The sequence below is a fragment of the Marmota flaviventris genome, chromosome 16, assembly GCF_047511675.1.
Source record: "Marmota flaviventris isolate mMarFla1 chromosome 16, mMarFla1.hap1, whole genome shotgun sequence".
Lineage (NCBI taxonomy): Eukaryota > Metazoa > Chordata > Mammalia > Rodentia > Sciuridae > Marmota > Marmota flaviventris.
In genome coordinates, this window is record NC_092513.1 from 4,419,623 (window position 1) to 4,440,284 (window position 20,662).

A 20,662-nucleotide genomic window follows, 5' to 3' on the forward strand; every position below is an offset into this window, starting at 1 on the left:
GATGTGAATAAGCATTTATTAAGTGCTATTTTAATAGTCTACATATAACTGTCACCTGTAAGAAATATAGCAGCACATGTATCAAGTTGGCTCAGTTTTTATCTACCCTAATTGATTTGATTTACTAGATACTAAAAAGAAGGCAGAGAAATTAGATTTTTAAAATATTAAACTTATTCAAAGTTATCAGGCAAAAATTTGTCACTTGAAAAAAAAGTGTTTTAAACCAAATATGCCCCAGTAAGTATATCAGACATAGATCTTTTAAAAAATTATTTATTTATCTAATTTGCTATGCATGATGGCAGACTGTAGCTCATTTCAAACTACACATATAGAGTACAGTTTTTCAAGTCACTGATTGTATACAAAGTATTTTCACACCACTTGTGTCTTCAGACTTAGATCTCAGGAGAACATGCATACAAGTTAACTTATATGCTAATTGTATGGCCTTTAACAATGTACAGTTGGTTTTAGGAAGAATAAAAATCTGCTTTCAACAGTGTCAAAATTTAAAATCTTTAAAATCTTAAAAGAGGCCAAACATGGAAAAAGACCTCTGAAGGGAAAAATAGCAGGCTGGGTCTTGGGGCTCCCTGCCCTAGCTTGGGACTTTGAACAAGTCTCTTTAATTGCCTAATTAGAGCCTTTGTCTTCTGTGAAATGATGGACTCCATGAGATGTATTTTAATTGTGAGAAAAACAAAACAGAAAAAAAGATTTTAGCATTTTTAAAGTGTTAAAATATGTTTGTGAAAAAACAGTTTTCACTTTCAATTAAATGAAATAGGATGAAATAAGTTTTAAAGCACTTAGCACATTACTTTGTGAGTATCCACCTAACAAGTATTGGTAGAATTGTACTTACTAAATGAACCCTGTTAAATGTTTAGTCAAAGATAGAGGCATATCCATTTGCTACTGGTTTAGGGATTCAGACTAGGGAAAAGCCTTTGGTACTTTTTGTTGTTGTTGTTTTTTAAATAACTAGGACCAAACAGGATTTGCCTGCTTGATCACTATTTGAAACTATCTTTGGGAGAATTACAGCTTGAATTTAAGAAATCCACGAAGATTATTTTATTTACATTATAGGTTATGTAAATATTAATTTACATAACAGGTGACTTTATTCAGTTCTTGAAAATTTCTGCAGCAGGCTTTCATAAGTTCTGGACATTTGAGTTAACTTTCTCAGGAAGAACTCACTGGATAGAGCCGGTATGTGTTCTTTGACACAGCTGAGCCCCATCTCTCTGTGCTTCTCAAATGGATAGGTGCCACTGGGTAAGGGACACATAGTCACTCTTTCTGATGTCTAAAATTAACACAGAGATTTTGGAAAATTATTACATAATTTAAGTGGTAATTTTTGTAAGAAAAAGGAAGATAAATTATCTAGGAGCATGCATTATTTGTGTGTGTATATATATGCACATATATAGATATATATATACACATATATGTACACATTTATGTGTGTGTATATCCATATATGTGTATATGTGTACATATATATATGTGTGTGTGTGTGTGTGTGTGTGTGTTAATACCTTGTCTCTATTCAGATCTGGTTTCAATTTCTTTGGGGGCACTTGCCAGGATGCCTCAGAGAACCACTGTTTCATTCTGAAGGATTGTGCTGCCCAACTGTGACTTCTAGCAGCTATGTGCATGAGATCTCAGTTTTGAAATTGAAGCAGCAACTACTCCTAAAATTTATTACATACTCAGTATATTAAAAAAATGAGAAAAATAAATGGAGTTTTGCCTCTTAAGTCTTCCAGTCCCCACTTGAAAATCACCACCACTATTAAACCTTCTAATCCTATGAATCATATATATATATATATATATATATATGTAATATACATATGTATACATATTCACACACATGTATATATGCATGTGTGTGTAATACCTTTTCTCTGTATTCAGATCTTTCCTTTGTATGCATGTGCTTACTCTTAGAGAAATAGGAAAGTTCGTTTATGTAGTGTATTCTGATATGACCTGACTTTTCAATTAATATGTCATTAATTTAATATATTTATTAAGTGCTATTTGCATACCAGATGCATGTGGGTGCTGAAGAATTAGCACTGAACAAAGCTCATACATGTTCTTACCTATATGGAGCTTACATCCCAATGATAATAAATAAGACAGAATACTAAAATGCATAGTATTGGTGACATATGCTAAGGAAAAAATTAGTAGGGAAATAACATAAAGGGTATGTGTTTAGGGTCTGGATGCAGTTTTAGGAGGCATGGCCAAGGAAGGTCTTGGTGAGATAGTGACATTTGTAAGTGCCTAAAGAAGGTGAGGGAGCAAGCTAAGCAGACTCCTGAAAGACATTGTGGATCTATTTGTACAGCAAGCACTTCACCTTTGTTGGGACTGCATCTTCATTGTCTGCACAAGGTAAACAGCATGGCAGCCATACAACCTAACCAATACTATGCTGTTTCCATCTTTTTATCCAGTGAAGACAGCTTTGAGGTGAATATTCTCATGGGAGCTATCTGGGCATGTTTTCTTTATGTAGGGTATATAGGTCCTGCTTGTTTCTATAGAGGAAAAGCTATCCAGGGAAGAGAAGCTCATTCTTCAACTGCTCAGGTACATGCAGTGGTGCCTGCTGATCACAGCAGATGTGTGCTGTTGGGTAACATAGTGCTCATTGCCATGTGGACATCATGGTGTGCTGCCTTGGTGGTAGGACTCAACCTACACTGTCACTTGGCTTGTCAGCTGACACCTTGAACCAGGGACCCTTTTATTACCTGTGGCTCCTAAGAGCAGGGTGTACTTGAAGTGGAAAATTATCCTTTGTTAAGATCTATTTTAAGTGGATTTCATACTTCAGCTCCAGAGGGTTAATTAGCCTTCCTTTGAAGTGCTTTGGGCACCTCATTTTGGTCCCCAATTATTGCTTACTTCCTATTTGAGTGTTGGTCCAAATATGCCTGGGGAATCAGTGTGGTACAGAAACTGAGGGTTATTAAACTCTCTGTAAGTAAAGTACATGTTCTAAAGTAATGGCAGTGAACTGAGCATGTGGGTAGTATACTCTAGATTTTAGTTGCTTCTTGAATGACATGCTGGGTGGGAGATGGGTCAGTAACTGATGTTTGTGTGTTGTACATTGCTTCAAGAGGCAGATTCCAAATCTTTACAAGAGAATTAGCATCTTAAGGATCCTGCCTAGAAATCTGAGCTCTATGACTCTTCTAGGATGTTTCATATCCCCTTAAACTGCCATCAATCATTGCTAGTTTTGAGGCTTGATCATGATAAGGACTAATTGTGTAAAGTGTTATATCTTATTTCATAAAATGTAAAAACTTTAATTTAGATACTCGATAAAATAAAAAAAGAGGCCAAATAAAAATATATTTCATTGAATGTGAGATGTTAAATGTGAGAGTACGGTGGATGAGTATTTGGTATTTCTGTGGCCAAGACTGCCAAAGCTACAGAGTTGGAACTGGTCGTAATCTCCCCAAAGATAAGCAAAGTTGTAGCTTGTGTTGAGAGTTCTAAAGTTCTTAAAAATCTCAAGCTCTTGATGCTTTCTTTATTATGTTTCTTTTGTATTATCATAAGTGGCCAGTCAGTACATTTTTCCTTTTCCTTCTTGTGTCCATTGAATACATTTCATAGCACTTCTTTGACAAGCTGACAGTTTGTAATGAGAGCAGGTATTAAATCTTTGATTGAAAACACATCAGAGTAAGTCCAGGCTTCAGATCTACTCACCAGGACACATGCCACAGGACCTTCTTTCTTTGCCCTCCCTTTTTTCCTTCATTTCTTCTTCCCCTCCTTCCTGTCTTCCCATGCTTTCTTTATAGAGCTGTGCAGAGATGAAGTTTCACAGTGAGACATCTTTGGAGTTTATGAATTCTTTAGAATTTTATAGAGAGGAACAGAAAACTCACCTCATTTGGCAGTCATGTAATTTGAATCCCCACTTTTCCTTTCAGAAAGGGGCCTGGTGTCAAATCCTCTGCAGGCCGCACTGCTGTGAAGCAATATGCCAGACGTGGCCAGCACAGTGAGAAATCTTCTAACTGTTCTATATCTCTGGATAGGTAAGTAGCTGGAGTAGCTGACCACTGTTTTGAGGGCTCTAGATAGAGATTTTAGAGAAAGTCATAGTGCTGTATATACCAAGTTGCTATTTTGAGCTCTCTAAGAATAGGATTGTGTAGGAAGAATGTACAACAGAGAATTTGATATGAGTCACGAGCCTGTCACCATTATTCTTATTAGACTACTTTTATGAAACTAAGCTTATAAAAGTGACACATAAATTGAATTTTCCTTTTATTAAAATGTTCTATAAAATTATTCTCTTTTCAATTGATAAAGACCATTGAAAGAAGAGAAAGAAGATTAAAATGCATTCTCCTAAAATCTTAGAAGTTCTCTGTATTTCTTAGCTACCAGTATTTTGGGACCCCATTTTCTATGACAAGATTCCATACTGTGACCCTCATTATGAAGACCCATAGAATTTTGTAAAAATAGTTATTTGTAATTGATAAGATGTCTATAGATTTGCACTGTAGTAACATTATCTGTATGCTAAACATTGTGTGGAGCTCTGAAAATTTGGTGTTATTATAGAGAGACATTTTACATTGGAGGAAGTAAGGTCCACATAGTCCTGTGTTGCAAAACTGTGATTCAAACATAAGTTTCCTGTGTTCAAATTCTGGGCATTTAATAATATATCATGACTAGTTCAGCTAATAGTGTCCATATTTTTATATACACATTTTATTGTGAATATTTTAGTATGGTTTTACAAAGAAAAGCCAAAAAGATAATTAATGACATCAATTTAGTTTAGAACCCTTTATTCTGGGAATACAATCTGGCTACAATAATCAGAGATGGAAATAGAGCAAATATTTGTTAGTTTGGTTAATCTGTCTAGGTATTTGAGGACCTACTCTGTCTGGGGTGCTGTGCTCACTTTTGGAGACAAATAGCCACTCAATTCCCATGAAGCTGATAGTCTAATGGGGGAGACAGATTTTTAAAATGTAAATTATTATAAATTGGGATACATTCTATCCAAGAAACAAATAGATTCCATAGTGCAGAATAGTGGCGTAGAATGGTAAAGAAAGACTTCCCTGAGGGGGTAGCATAGAAAGTGAGGGCTGAGAACAGACTCAGGAGCCTGGAGAAGAGGACCCAGAGGTATGGAGGTGGTGGTGCTGCTCCAGGTGCTGCTGGAACAGTGGTGGTAGCACGTGAAGCCAGGCTTCCATCATAGTATGGCATGGTGTCATTTAACTTTTTTGGTATCTTGTTTGCTTTTTTGCCTCTCTCCTTTTGAAGGAGGGAAAGTGGAGATACATGCAAATTTGTGATAATATTTAGATGTGATTGGTATCACTCATTTTCGAATGATAAGTCAGTGTGAGGGGAAAATTGACATCAGATAGGAGCTTGAACCTGTCGGCGGCTTGAGCAGATGTATAAATGAAGGTGCTGCTGACTCATATGGGTGGGGGCAGAAGAAGGTCAGTGGTGACAGAAGAGGATGCCAGGAGACAGTGGGCATGAGTCTTCTTCAGGGTGAGGTCAGCAGGAGTTTGTTCTACTGGAGACTGTGGGGTGTCCTGGGGAGAGAGTGGAGAAAGAAGCAAATGTGGCGTAAGATGAGCTGGGAAGACTGGGGCATTGAGAAGCACCCAGGGAGCTAGGGGAAGACCTGCGAGGGCCAAGAAATCCAAGAGGGGTGTTGCGTGAACCAGGAGAGGAGATTGCTGAAAAGCCAGGAATGGTCCTGTATCTGCTGTGGGGGGAGGGAAAGTGGGTGGACTGTGGCAACTTTGAACTGTTTCAGGTCAGCAGAAGGAAATGGCTGGACACCATTTTTAAAAATGTTTTTTGAATGTTTTATTTCACACTGAAATGTATAAAAGAATGTGGGAGGCACGAAGTGGGGGCAGCAGGTGTGACAAGTTGTTTTCTTCTGTTCTTTCCTAGAAGCTTGGCTGTGTGTGGGGGTCTTAGAGATTGTGTGGTAGCTGGAGGGAGACATGAGGGAAGAGGATAATGTTATGATGAGATATTTGGAGCAGTGTTTTCAGAGAAAAGCGGGGCATGAATGGAAAGCTGGGGTTCTTGAGGATGAGTAGGGACTCAGAGCACAGGTGGTTTGATAGGAGGAAATGAGTATCCTCATGGGGGCAGAGAGGTGTAGAGATTATAGATGCAAAAGTATTGGAGTGGATCACAGTAAGAAATAGGGACAAAGTTATGTTCAAGTTTGAATTCCCTTAGTTCTGAAATGAGCAATCACAAATGAACTCAATGTTTCTCAGGGAAGCCTGTTGGCCTAAAGCAGTTTCCTTGCTTTAAACTTCTTTGTCCTTCTTGCCTTCCTCTGTCACTTTTCTTCCCCAAGTCCCCTATCTTTTTCTTCTCCCTCAATAACTATGTAAAACTGCAAATGTGAAAAAATTAAAACCCAAAAGAAAATAACCCAATATGGGTGTAACCATTGGTGCTTTCATCTTGGAGGAAACTTTAGGAACAATAATTAAGAATACTTTAATCTTAGCCATTTTAACTATAAAGCGAGGTTTTCCCCTTGTGCCAGAATTGCAAAGAAAGGATCCCTTTTTTGGATGTTAGTTTGGTGGTAGGAAGGTAAAATCCTGTCTGATGTTTAACTTGAGTGGGATTTCATTCTAGTTAAATGATTCTCACTACATATTTTTCTGAAATGACTTTAAGCCCAACTTTAACTTTTTTTAAATTACCCTGATTTAAAAAAATAATAGGTATGAATTCTTATGAAATAATTAAAATATAAAAACTATATACAGTAGATAACCTGAATGGTCACAAAAACATATTTTCTTGTAACTTTGCTATCTGTAGCATTAGAGACCCTTTATCATTGAAAGTGTTACATTTAATGGCTCAAAACATAAGGGAATTCATTTGAAAAGAGGCATTTATTTTATTTATTTTTTTTAAGAAAAATTTTTAGTTGTAGATGGATGCAATACTTTTATTTTATTTATTTATTTTTATATGGTGCTGAGGATCTAACCCAGTGCCTCACATGTGCCAGGCAAGTGCTCTACCACTGAGCTACAACCCCAGCCCCAAGGGGAGGCATTTAACTAGTACCTAAGCAAGGCTACTATTTAGACTCTCATAATGTTTCCAGTTTTGAGCAGTTAGTAGCACTTGTACAGTGACATACATCATCAGCTTTTTTCTGAGGATCCACTTTGTTCTCTCAGTGTTACCAGAATTTCAGAACTGTGACACATTTGATCATCTGATTTCCATCATAAGTAACAAATTTTTTGATAATTTAAATCACAAGTATGAGAGTAGAGAGTATGGGAAAGCCATTTTAAATTGGTTCAAGGCTTTCCCCCAGTCTATCCCTAGACCACATTACCCCAGTCATTAATACAATCTTCTGTCTCATTTCATTTTCCCTTTTACTGAATGTTCATAAAGGTGCTTAAACACTCATTCCGGACTTATTAACACTGGTAACACTTCTAGGCACTTTCAGAGTCTCGTACTCTTTGTAGAATTCTGTGCTTGATGGAATATTGAGAGTACATCCAACATTATTTACTTAGGCATAAAATTGAAAAAGTCACTTCAGAAAACATTACGGGATTTGGTGTCTCTTTGAGAACTGAGAGAAATCAGTAAGAGTATGGGAGCATTTAGGAAGAGGATGTACCAGAGGGCATAGGTTAGGTAGGAAATAAGCTGATATTCCCCATTTCAGTTAATTCTACTTAGCATTTTTTTTGAGGGGGAGGAGGGATTCTGCTTTATCTTACTAATAGCTAAGAATGTGCTCTCTGTCCTTTTATTTCCTCCTTTTTCCCTCTGATAGTGGAGAGATTGAACCCAGGGGTGCTCTACTACTGAAGTACACCTCTAGCCCTTTTTATTTGAATCAGAGTCTCACTAAGTTGCCCAGGCTGTTCTCCCACTTGGGATCCTTCTGTCTCAGGCTCCTGAATAGCTGGGATTACAGGCATGCTCCTCCCAGCCTGGCTTGTCTATTCTTTTTATCTCACCAAAGAATAATATATACTTTCATAGAGGGGTGGTGAAGTCATGCCTGTTGATTTAGTTTATGAGATTAAAATGCTGAGGAAGTTTGCTCTTTGTGCCTTAGGATTTCTTTATTGGTTTATGTCATTAGAATTCTTTTTTTTTTTTTTTTAACCAGGGATTGAACCCAGGGGCACTCAACCACTGAGCTACATCCCCAGCCCCTTTTTGTATTTTATTTAGAGACAGCATCTTTCTGAGTGGCTTAGGGCCTCACTAAGTTGTGAGGCTGACTTTGAATTTTGGGTCCTCCTGCCTCAACCTCCTGACCTGCTGGGATTACAGGCACGTGCCACCATGCCCTGACTGTCACTAGAATTCTAATGAAAATTTCAGTCAAGAAAATAATTGAAGGGGCTGGGGTTGTGGCTCAGCAGTAGAGGGCTCGCCTAGCACATGTGAGGCCCCGGGTTCAATCCTCAGCACCACATAAAAATAAATAAAAATAAAGATATTGTGTCCAACTACAACTAAAAAATAAATATTAAAAAAAAAAAGAAAATAACTGAAGATTATTTGTAATTCTGGCACAAGGGGAGAACCTTGTGAGTACATTTGCCTCTTCTACAGGAGGAATCTGTTTATGGTCTTCTATTTAGAGATGAATAGCCACTTGTTTTCTGGGTGGTTTTTTAGATAAAGAACTGGTACAATTCTGATTTTTCCCCTCTCAGAATGCCTTCTGAGATCTTGCTGAAGATATTTTCCTACTTGGATGCTGTGAACCTGCTGTGTGCTGGATGTGTGAGCAGACGCTTCTATCATTTGGCTAATGACAAGTAAGTAGAAAACCAAGTCTGTTATGTTTTTAGCCACATCAATGTTTATAGCAGCACAATTCACAATAGTAAACTGGAGCCAACCTAGATGCCCTTCAGCGGATGAATGGATAAAAAAATGTGGCGTATATACACAATGGAATTTTACTCAGCATTAAAAGAGAATAAAATCATGGCATTTGCAGGTAAATGAATGGCATTGGAGAAGATAATGCTAAGTGAAGTTAGCCAATCCCAAAAAAACAAATGCTGAATGTTTTCTCTGATATAAGGAAGCTGACTCATAGTGGAGTAGGGAGGGGGAAGATGGGAGGAATAGATGAACTCTAGATAGGGAAGAGGGGTGGGAGGGAAAGGGAGGGGGCAGGGGATTAGCAAGGATGGTGGAATGTGATGGACATCATTATCTAAAGAACATGTATGAAGACATGAACTGGGTTTCAACCTACTTCACATACAAACAGAGATATGAAAAATTGTGATATGTATGTGTAATAAGAATTTTAATGCATTCTGCTGTCATTTTTTAAAAATAAATAAAAAATGACAATTTGATAGAAGTCATGAAAACTATTAAGAGCTTTTGAAATATTTTTAAAAATTTAAGATAATTTCAATAGTATTTTTAGACATAAATAGAAATAATTTTTCTAATACTTTATGTAGTCACATATTTTCAGCTCTTTGAATTTGTATACTTAAAGAAAGGAATATTCTTTGCATATACTGAATAAGATCAGGCTCATTATTGCTGTAGTAATTGGAGGTTGCAGCTTTGTTCCCTTAGGGTTCTTAGGTGTGCTCACCCCAGCACTAGGCAGACACATCCACATTCTCAAGCAGCACCACAGAGACTTCCCCATTGTCCCTGGGCGTGGGTTTGCAGACCAGATGACATGCTTTCTTCTGGCAGGCAGGCAGGCAGAGCCTAGAGGAACAAGCACAAGGAACCAAGTTAAATAGATGTAGCTTCTCCCCCAAAACTTGCCAATCAAGTAAATTCACTTGTGGGGAGAGTGAAGGAGGGAAGGAGAGGCCCACAGCACCCTCTGGAGCTGTTGCCTTTGAAGCAGGGAGTCACCCTTGCCTGAGCTCCCAGGGTGTCTATGAATAAAGAAAAATCTCTCCACTGTTTTGACACTCAGCTTTGCCCACACCACAGAATTTATTTTGTGTGGGGAGATTATGGGATCTCCTGACATCTGGTGAGCATTGTGTGCCCACAGCTGAGTATTTTGGTCTTCTAGGCCCTTCTCTCATTCATATCGAAAGATCACACAGATACTAATTCTACATAGAATCCATGTGTCATGAGGGAAAACATCAAGGGAATCCAGATTTTACTTATTTATTTTTTGCTTTTTTCCTCTTTCCACATTTTATTGGTGTATTATAGTTATACATAATGATGAGATTTATTGTTTCAATTTGTACATGCATACAGTATAATAATATAATTTGTCCATTATCACTTCCCAGCAAATGTAGATTTTAATGGTAGTTTTGTTTAATAGAATGACAGAAGAAGGGCTATAATATAATTTAATCTTGGAATGTGGCAGGCAAGAAATGTTATATGGTATGTTGGTTCTTATATGCTAGTCAATAGAAACCTGAAGTCAGAACCAGCTGGGAAGTCTTGAAAAAAACCTTGGACTTCTAGTCTGCATTTCTGATGACTGTAATTCAGTGCTCTGGAATTTGTGTTTTTAACATTTCTTCAGATTATACTGCTGAAAATTAGGTTCTGAAATGACTTGATGTCATATGTTTGACAGTTACTTAAGGAACTCAAAATAAGCTCTTAGACTCCATTAAGGCTGCCCTCAACTGTTATTATACTCAGGAGAGCACGTATATCATTCTCTGGTTGGGAAGCATTGATTTTACTTATTTTTCAATTTAAAAATATGTTTCCTATATGGGAGAACTATGTCTGTCTGTCTATCTGTTTCAACACACACATCAATGAGTGAAATTATGAATCATGTTCTTGACATAAGTTGTAGAGTGAATGGAGAGCAATTTTTATGTTTCTTTTTCTTAACAACCCAAAAAGAGATGATAGAATTTACTAAAGCATAATGCAGTGAGGAATTTCTCAAGGAAATAGTAATCTAGTGTCCAAAACTGTAGTATGCTGGAGAGTTCTCACTATATTTAATGATAGTATTAAAAGGGTCTTAACCTTAACATTTTTATTAAATAATCAAGAACAATCTGATTTAATATTTTGATCCCATAATATAAAACATTTTTGTGTAGGCATCACTTGTTAATTAAATGTGCCAATGTGTGTGTATGCAGCTCAGCATTGCACTATGGTGTAGTCACTGCTGCGGCGTGTATGTGGGGCTGCTGATCTGACCCCTTCTCCACAGCAGTGCTTGCTCTTGTGGTTTGTGAGGACTAGACCATGTATCAGTAGATTGGCAGTGGTTTGGTGTGCTAATGGGAGAAATTTATCCCACCCACGTCCTGCATGGGTGGTGGAAACGGAGTTCCTCTGTGTAGTGTAGGCTGGTGGCGAAAAGACCACATGACTAGGTTCTGAAATGACTTGATGTCATATGTTTGACAGTTTTTAAAATTACAGAAGTAATTTTTTATAAAGCTGGGGCAGGATGGCTCTTTGACCTCACACTGGCAAAAGAGAGTGTGTGAGCCTGCATTTTTTTTTTTAATATGGGGGATACACAAAGGCTTTTCCATAGAATATTCTGCACCAAATAAGGCATGGGGTAGGCTGTCCAAGCCCAATGGGTTATGCCCAAGTCCAGAGCTAGAAGAAAGCAGACTTCCTAGCCCAGGGAAGGCAGTGATCCCATGCATCGCACCAAGTGGAAGAAGCCACACTGCAATGCCAGATCAAACCTTCTTGTCTCAAGGCTGAGTGAAGATGCTATGATAGCTCAGAGATCCCCCCTGCCTCCCGCAAAATTTGAGGTTCCATAAAGATCTTGCTGAAACAAAGGAACACTTAAGTAGAATGAGATTTTAAGTAAATTTGAGGAAAACACAAGTAAGCTTTATGCACAGGGAGGAGTTTTTTAAAAGTATGTATTTGAGAGATTTTGGTAAAACAGTTTTTATTTACCTAGATATGTTTAATTAATCATTACTTTGCATCTGTTGGCTCACATATGAAAGTTTAGAAATTTCTGAACCAAAAACGTAAATGCTTTTGTACAACTACCTTGCATGAGATGATTTTGTAGGGTGAAAGAAATGACTTTAGAAAACCATACCAGAAAGGGATGTCACTAGGCCTGTGATTATGTGTGAATTTGTTGGGAAGACCATGCAAATGTCTGAATTCTGGAGAGGTTCTCTGAAGTCCTTTTGTGAGAAGTGATCCGTTCCTGTTGTAGTGAATGAGGTACCTGTGGTATCTCTAGCTCAGCAGCAACCTCTTCTGGGAGGCTTCTTGGCCATTTATCATTTTATACCATACTTCTCTAAATAGAAATGTAGGGATGTAAATAGCAAATAATTAAATTTTATTTATGGGAAGCTTATCTTTCAGATTAGGAAATTTATTTTAACCCCTGCTTCAGTTTTCCCTAGTTGATATTTCTAGGATGGAGAGTATTAGCTCAGAGACAGGAGACCTGTGGTCCAACCTTAAGCCCACTACTGACTGAGTACCACTGCACGTGGGGTTTCTCACTGGCCTCTTAGAAACAGTGAGCAGAAGGAACACAGACTTTGTATCTGAAGGGAATTTGTATTACAACCTTGTTTAGTTTACTCAGTTATTGGAGACAGAGTGAAGCATATGCGTATGAGAGCTCCAGTCCAGCCTGCATGGGTTCAAATCCCAGTTCCATAGTGTCCTGGGGTGTACCAACCTGATCCAGAGCACTTTGCATCAGGGCTTCAGCTGCATCATCTCTACAGTGGGGAGCTGCCTCCTGGGCTTGTTGTGAGGACTCAATGAGTTAATGTGTATAAAGTGCGTAAAAAATGCTTGACATATAGTATTTGCTCCAAAAAACTTAACAGTTGTTGTTAGTGTTATCAATAACATTCACAGTTTTATCTTTGAGAAAGCAATGCATGTTACTGTTGAAAAGTTAAAAAATAGGAAGCAAAAGAAATGCATAATTCAGTTCTTCCCTGTTGATATTTCTGTGTGTGTGTATCCTTTTTGATCTTTTTAAAAGCATGCATGTGTGAAAAAAATAAGACTTGTACTACATAGGCTTCTTATTTTTCTAGAATAGAACTCCTATTCAGTTAGCAAGGCAGTGGTTTGGATTATCCTAAATAACATGAGATTGCTTACTTTATGCTTTATCCTCAGAAACAGACTTTTCCATTTTTTATATGTGTTTGGGGTTAGTGAATCTAAAGCACTGCATTTCAAACTGCAGTTCACTTTAACATATGAACAGTTGTAAATGTTCAGCTTTACTTATTCATGGAATTGAACTGTTATGCATCTCTAATTTAATATGAGATGCATAATACAGGTGTGTGGCAATGTCTCTTAGTTTATGTATTTTCTCTTTTTTCCCCAGTTTTATTTGGCTCAGAATCTATTCAACTGTGTTTTCACCTAAAAGATCCAATTGGAAAGTGAACTCAGTGGAGGAGACAACTGTGTCTGTGAGTGGACTGTCAGTTGAGGATAAAGAAGCTGGCTATTGGAAGAAGGAATATATTGCAAAACAGATCACATCTGTGAAGACAGCACTGGCCCAGGTTCTCCAACCTGTCAGCCCCTACACAGGACTTCCTGTGAAAACCAAAGAGGCCCTTAGGTATGCAGTGTGTCCTTGAGCGGGAACCTCTGAGGCTCCTGGACAGACTGTGGCACCTTTCAATTTATAACCACTTTAGAGAAGACTGGTGGCCTCAGCTCTTAGTGTCCTGTGCATAGGGCAGATGTGTAGTTTAGGTGTGGGGAACTGTCGCTGATAATTTTTTGTTTTTCTGCATCTATATAATATGCAGTATATTCCTATTCCATATGTGTGGCCTAAAGTTTTTCTGTTTTTATGAAAAGCAGAAATAACCTAATGATCTGCTCTAGTAAAGCAAGGGCTTTCAAGATGTTCTTCCTTCTGGGCGGAATCTTTGTTGTACTTAACGTCTGTTGTCAGTTGCTGGAACATCATAGATGTTCAGTCGGTTTTAATAGAGGAGAAAAAGTATAACAAAGGAACTTCTGGTGAAACAAAAATTATGTTGTGCATGTTCCGAGAATGTTGATTTTTGCTTTCACGGAAATAGATGCTTTCAAGATAATGTATGAAATTGCCTTTAGCATTTATTTTCTAGAATGAGGTAAACATTTTTAGGTTTTTTTTTTTTCTTTTTGCAGGATATCAGGTTTAGGTTGGGCAATTGTATTGAGAGAAAAAAGTGGAAAAGAATATATCATGCAGCATGTTGATCTTTCTTTAAATGATACATCAGTTACTGTTGTGTGGTATGGCAAAAACTGGCCATGTTTAGCAACATTAACAACCTTGGATTTGTGTGGTGTGACGCCAGTTTTTATGGACCGGCATAAACCTCCTGCCAAAAATGGGTAAGTATTAATTTGCAGAACTCTCAAATGACAGCATCTTGTACATAAATATTAGTTGGCATTACTTTGGTAATTCAAAAATATTGCTAATGTATTTTAATTTGATTGTACCCTAGACTTTTCTGCCATTTTGCATCACCATGGAGTAGGAAAAAAATGTCTTTGTCATACTTAAATCAGGTCTGAATTTAAGTTCCTCATGTATTGGTTATATGTAACAATGTGAAATGATGTTCTAGTTAGCAAAGTTTCTTGGATAATTGATGGCTAACCTTTTGAAGTTTTTAATAGAAAGATGTATAAAACGATTACATTTTTCTTTAGTAAATGATTATACCAATCATAGTTGAAGTATGAATTCTTTATTCTGCTTGTCTTTCTTTTGAACTTAATACATGTGTGACCTTGTGTACGTAACTTTTTGCATGCTTCCACTGTCACATCTGTAAATGGGATGGTGCCTGTGTAGTATTTAGTGTGGGGGACTACTGTGAAGATCAGACTCTTATCAATTTAAAATGCAATATCAAAGGTGTGTGTATCCCAGTGCTAGTGCTTACTGAACACTCACTCTTTTCCTGTCGTTAGGTGGCTTTACACTGAGTCCATACTCATTAGAAGGTGTACGTTTACTTTACCCAGGAAATCTCTCATGCTACTTTTCTCATTATCAGTTATTTTCTCCTGAAAGTTGGACTATGGCATGTAGCATCCCCATTTCCTGAGCAAGCTAACATAGTCTATACAAAATCTACCACAGATGAAAGGGTCCTATCTACCTTCTGCAGAATTTATGTCCTGCTCTCCCTCCCTCCTCTTTCACTGTTACGATGTCCTTGGACTTTTCAGCAACACTTCCCTTACCCCTTTTCTTGCTATTCTTGCATGCTGCAGATTCACCCATCGGTCTCTCTTTGTCCTTGGTGAAAGGTGTTCAGATGCCTGACATTAGGGCTAGCTGTCCCCAGGAGGATCAGTGCTCTTTACGGTTTCCCTGGAGGTGGGTCTTGTGTCTGGCTTCTCTGTGGTCCTGTTGTGATCACTTAGCTCTCCTTATGCTGTGAATATGAGGACATTCAGACTTCTCACTGATGTAAGTCCAGGTTTTGTATTTTGAAAATGCCCTTGATGCCACAATGAAAAATGTATGAATTATTTTTTCTGATTGTATTACTGAAAACATTTTGGAAACACAGTTATCTTTTAAATAGTTTTTTTTATTTGAATAACTTTCTGAAATTGTATATGGTATCATGATGGGTACCAGATTATTCTAATACAATATTTAGGTTTGACACATTATGAAATAGTGTTTGGAGGCTGAGCCCACAGATTCTGTTCTAATTTGACTGAACAACATGCTACTTGGCATATCATGAAATGCTGTTTACAAGTATTAGGACAAAACTGTTAACATTAATTAAAATGATCACAAAAGACTAAATGGGTCAGGTGGAATTGTAACGCTCAGTTGAAAACAGTATATTCCTAAAACTTGACATCAAGGTCAGGAATACTGGATGATATACAGTGAGCAATGCTGGAATTTATTGAGGAAATACATTTTATGTAATTTATTTCCATTAACACTCCATGGACTTTAGCTGGCCTCTGATCAACCATGGCATTGGTTTTGATTGCTCTTTCATTGTAAGTTTGTGAACCAGTGCTATCATCATGTGGCAGCACAGATCCTTGTCTCCAAGAAGATACTTTATGACTTTTATTTGTTTTTGTTTTTGTTTCTACAATGAGAATTTTTTCAGAGACAGTGAAAGTACTGTTGATGTAATTTGCCAATTGGATTTCCCTGTAATTCATTGCTTTCTAATTGAATCTCAGTTGGCTTCCTTGCCAGTGTATGTCAGTGGCTTGTGAGGCCAAGGCAAATGAGAACTCAGCACATCCTCAGAATCTGGTGTATTTTTTTTTTTTTTTTAACCTTTGGGCCCATTGGAGAGGGAGAGAAGAGGGATTTTCACACCCAACCTCGCCTCCTCTCCGATAGTGGCAGTGACTGCCATTTATTAAGTACCCGCCATGTGCACTATGCTCTCATGGTATTTTCTCATTTATTTTTTCAACCTCTCTCCTGAGGAGGCTGGTGATCTCATACACAAGAAATTGTCTGCTGTGGTTGAGGAGGAAGAGTCACTGTCAGTAGAAGCTAAGGGTTCACTTCAGATTTCCCTGAACCCACAATTAAATCAGAAATCATCCTCCTTCAGGAATAATCTGCATATACTGAATGTATTTTTAGTTTGTGAATCACACATATGCTCACTGACCACCTCTTCTTTTCCAGTGGTTCTCAGCACAATAAGTTCTCTTGAAGGGCTCAATTCCCTAGTATGGGAGCTGTGGGTTTGCCTCTAGTGCCTTATAGTGCATCCTCTGCTATGAAACAGTGCTATAGCTGACCTTTAAAAAAATTCTTCTACCTAATGAACATTTGCATACTTATTGACTTCTGTGTGCTAGGTGCTGGGGGCAGACTCTGGAATGCTCTAGAGCCCCAACTCCTTCAGGACTTTGTTCTAAGGCTGTGCTCTGTTAATTGACCAATGAGATCTCATCTTTCTTATAATTCCCTGAATCATCTTTAGGTTCCTGAGAACGACAGACATTCATGTCTACCATTTATAGTGCTCTAGAAGGTTTCACTAGATGACTTTAAGTCTTGTGATGAGACGCAGACTTGTCTTTTCTTACACCTCTGAATATTTACTCTTAGACACTGAGTTCTCAGGGTATCTCCTTTATGATAACAATCATGATTTTGGTTTAAATTTATTTTCTAATGTTTCAGTTTTCACTCTCTTAGTTTCCCTGAAGATAAATTGAAAGAGACTTTTGTGTTCAGATATCCTACTGAGACTACCTGTTTTTGTGTAACTTAAAGTATCTTACCTTTGGTTATGCACTATTTCACTCACTAGATTAGAATTACATATTGAGAATTGACTTTTGATTGTCATGTTTTTCTGGGTTTTGGCGTTGGGTGGGGGTTGGGGTATGAGAATAGAAGACAGTTCTGCCACTGCTTTACCATGCTAATTCTTCAGTGCCCCTCTGGCTGGGTCATTGAGTTGATAGAGCAAGGGAGTGGGGAAAACATAGTATGGTGAAAAGCTCAAATGTATCCATTTTGCGTTTTATTTATGCAAGTCTTTTATGTCCCCACGTCATGACTGATTGTGCCACTTAGTTTGAGTAAATAAGTATGTATAAATTGCTCTTCAAAAGCATTTTTAGATACACTGAGTAGTAACAGTGATACAGATAGGAAAGCTCACGTCTCTCTTTTTTCTTTGGCATGGGTTTTCAAAGACCTCGATGGCATTCTTTAATTGCAAAGTATGACTTGAGTCACTTAACGGAATCTACCATGATTGGTTGCGACAGACTTGTTCAGATCTTTTGCCTACACCCTGGTCTCCTGGTGGGGCTATGGAAGGTAAGATGTATTCCTTGTGTATCCTGAATCATTTCCCTGTCACAACCCCATGTTCACTCACCATTAGGTATAAAGTCATATGTAAACTCCTTGACTTTTCAGCAGTTGCATCTTACCAGCCTCATTTTTCTGGCTAAATGATCTTCTCTTTTATTGAAGCAGCTCTACTGTTCTGCTGTCACAGTTGACAAACCACTTCTTCCTCCTTTTCTGTTTTTGTTAATGTTGTTCTTTTAATGTCATGGGGCTTCTCCTTTCCCCCTTCCAATCAATCCGTGTTTCTTCCTCTGTTTCTTTCATGTCCTTGTCTGCCAAAGCCTCTTGGTCATTCACCATGGTAGTGTTCCAAGCATGCTTCTGATGCTGTGATGTAGCATGGGATATAATTTGCTTTTCAGGGTCAAGTGTTTGAGAAGTTGTCCTTTCCTTTTACATAGGTTTCTTGTTGTGCCAAGTCAAGCTGGTTGCTTGCTCCTCCTCTGGGGGTTATTTTCTGGCAGTCACAGAGTAAAAAGCAGAACATACCTCTGTGTATACAAATTTAAGTCTTTGGCCTGTGGATGTTTTAAGGGAGTTAACAGACTTTATTTTGAGAATAGCAGTGTGCATCAGTATACACTGATGAGACAGAATCAAGGTCTCCATTTTCATAGAGCATCATCTTGTGGCACTTTTTTCTTTTCTCGGTCTCCTATGGCTGTCCATTTTTCTTTTCCTCTATCCCCTTCTCTCTGAAGGTAACTTGTGGGTGAGGAAAGGGTTTTTTTTATTTTACATTTTATGACTTGACCATCCATCTGTGTTGGCCTATAGAGTTAAGAAGACTGTGGTTGATCTGCTTGTCTTCTGCCTGGTATTTGAAGGTTTACTGTTTGTGAGGGTCTACACCAGTCAGCATCAACCATGAATCTGAAGAGAGATGGATGAGTCCCAAATAGTCACATTTTCTGTTCAGCCTAATGGGCATGAGAAAAAGCTGAATCTAATCACTCTCACTGCATTTGCTAAATCAAGTACTTTCTTGAGAGAGGAACATTATGCCAGTAATGTTTAGTATTTGTTGAATTAATCTGGTACTTGTGAAAGTCTTACCAGTATTGTCTTTATATTGGACAAGAGTTCGAAACAGCCCTGAATTGACCATATGCATGTATGTATATTTATATATATACATTTATACATATTTGCAATCACAAATATATATATTTATAATTTGCATTCATCATGTATAGTAGAGTATTTTGATGTTTCCCAAGTCCTAGGATGTTAATTCTTTTGGTACTGCATGCTCTGCCTATTTGGATGAATTGTGGTCCTGCTGTCAGTGTGACACATAAGTCTTATTAGATAGTAATAATATATTAGCAGTAATAACGTATTTGTGCCATGGTGATCTTCTAGTTATTAGAAACCACATCTATCTGCAAGATGAATGTGCTGTGATCTTCACAACGACCTTGTGAAATATTAAAATATTTCAGTTGAAAAATGTATTCTTTTTAATTAACTTTTCAGAAGGAGGAAGAACTGGCTTTTATCATGGCAAATCTTCATTTTCATCACCTTGTGGAGAGGAGCACATTAGGCTCAGCCTCTGTGTATGTATCTATGGGTGAATTGAATTTTTATACCATCAATATAAAGGGTTAGAAGTTGATGCCATCTTAATATTTGACAATAGCTACAAAGATATTCTTCTAATCGGTAGACACAAGCCAACAGGCATAAGTGCTTTAGCTGTTGCTAACATAGTTGGATTATTAATGAGTACATATTTGCTTTATGTATCCCTAGTTAAGGATTTTGTACCTAATATAACATTATTAATGGAGATAGGAATGCTTCACTACTACAAGATGCTGCCAGCTGATCCCTCAGTTTCTTGCACTTCTGTGAATTTTCATATCTTGCAAGACACGCACATTAAGGGCCCTCTGGATGAATTTGGTCTGCAGATTTATTTTGTTTGGGTGTCTTTTAATGCATTTGAATGTCCTTCATTGGGGAACATGCTTTCCATTTCCCTGTAGCTCTTAACCTTCCTCTTTGGACTAATACACTCCCTTACTCATTTATTTTTATTTTTTATTATCTGAAAAGCTCCTGGGTGCTTTTGAGTGCTACCTTATAGTAAGGTTTTTCTTATAGAGCAAAACTTTGATCATCTTGGCTTCAGTTTTGCCTGAGTCCCTAATCTGTAGGTCTGCTGTTTGATGCATTTCCTTGCTGAGTACCCTGGTTTCTGGTTACTGAGAACATTGAAGGCAGTTCTACCTTTGTAGAACTGATGTTGGGATCCATCTCAGAAATACATTCATCATGGTGGTCCTATGGGTACCTTTGGCACTCATAAATGTGCCTGTTTTTATAGAAATTGGTGAAAGGAACATGAAACAGTTCTTTTGGGTTTATGGTATTAAAGATTATTGGTGTCTCTATAGTGTCTCATTCGTAAAAGATAATGCTTTGAATGAATGCTAATTGTTTTAGAAGTAATTTCAACCCAAGTATTTCATCTCTGGTGTTGACAGATTTACGTGTGTTTTGTTTTTCTTTTCAGGCCCTATGAGCTGCCTCTTCACAGTCCCTTTTTGGATGACAGTCCAGAGTATGGGTTGCATGGCTACCAACTCCATGTTGACATGCACGGCGGTGGAGTTTTCTACCTGTGTGGTACATTTCGCAATCTCTTCACCAAGAAAGGTGAAGTTAATTTAATTTTTGTTCCATGAAAGTAAAAGGTGTAGAGAATAT

General features: G+C 37.8%; 1 protein-coding gene across 2 annotated transcripts in view; it reads left to right on the forward strand.

Annotated features, from left to right (window-relative positions):
- The window catches only part of Fbxo15 (F-box protein 15), a 67,637-nt gene that overhangs the window by 2,576 nt on the left and 44,399 nt on the right, over positions 1-20,662 (forward strand). For both annotated transcript variants that reach the window (XM_071602470.1, XM_027935363.2), the window contains exons 2-8: positions 3,996-4,103; positions 8,808-8,912; positions 13,436-13,678; positions 14,242-14,451; positions 17,782-17,908; positions 19,424-19,506; positions 20,469-20,611. In XM_071602470.1, the coding sequence (XP_071458571.1) occupies positions 8,809-8,912; positions 13,436-13,678; positions 14,242-14,451; positions 17,782-17,908; positions 19,424-19,506; positions 20,469-20,611 (910 nt within the window). In that variant the 5' untranslated portion in view covers positions 3,996-4,103; position 8,808. The remainder of the gene's footprint in view (positions 1-3,995; positions 4,104-8,807; positions 8,913-13,435; positions 13,679-14,241; positions 14,452-17,781; positions 17,909-19,423; positions 19,507-20,468; positions 20,612-20,662) is intronic.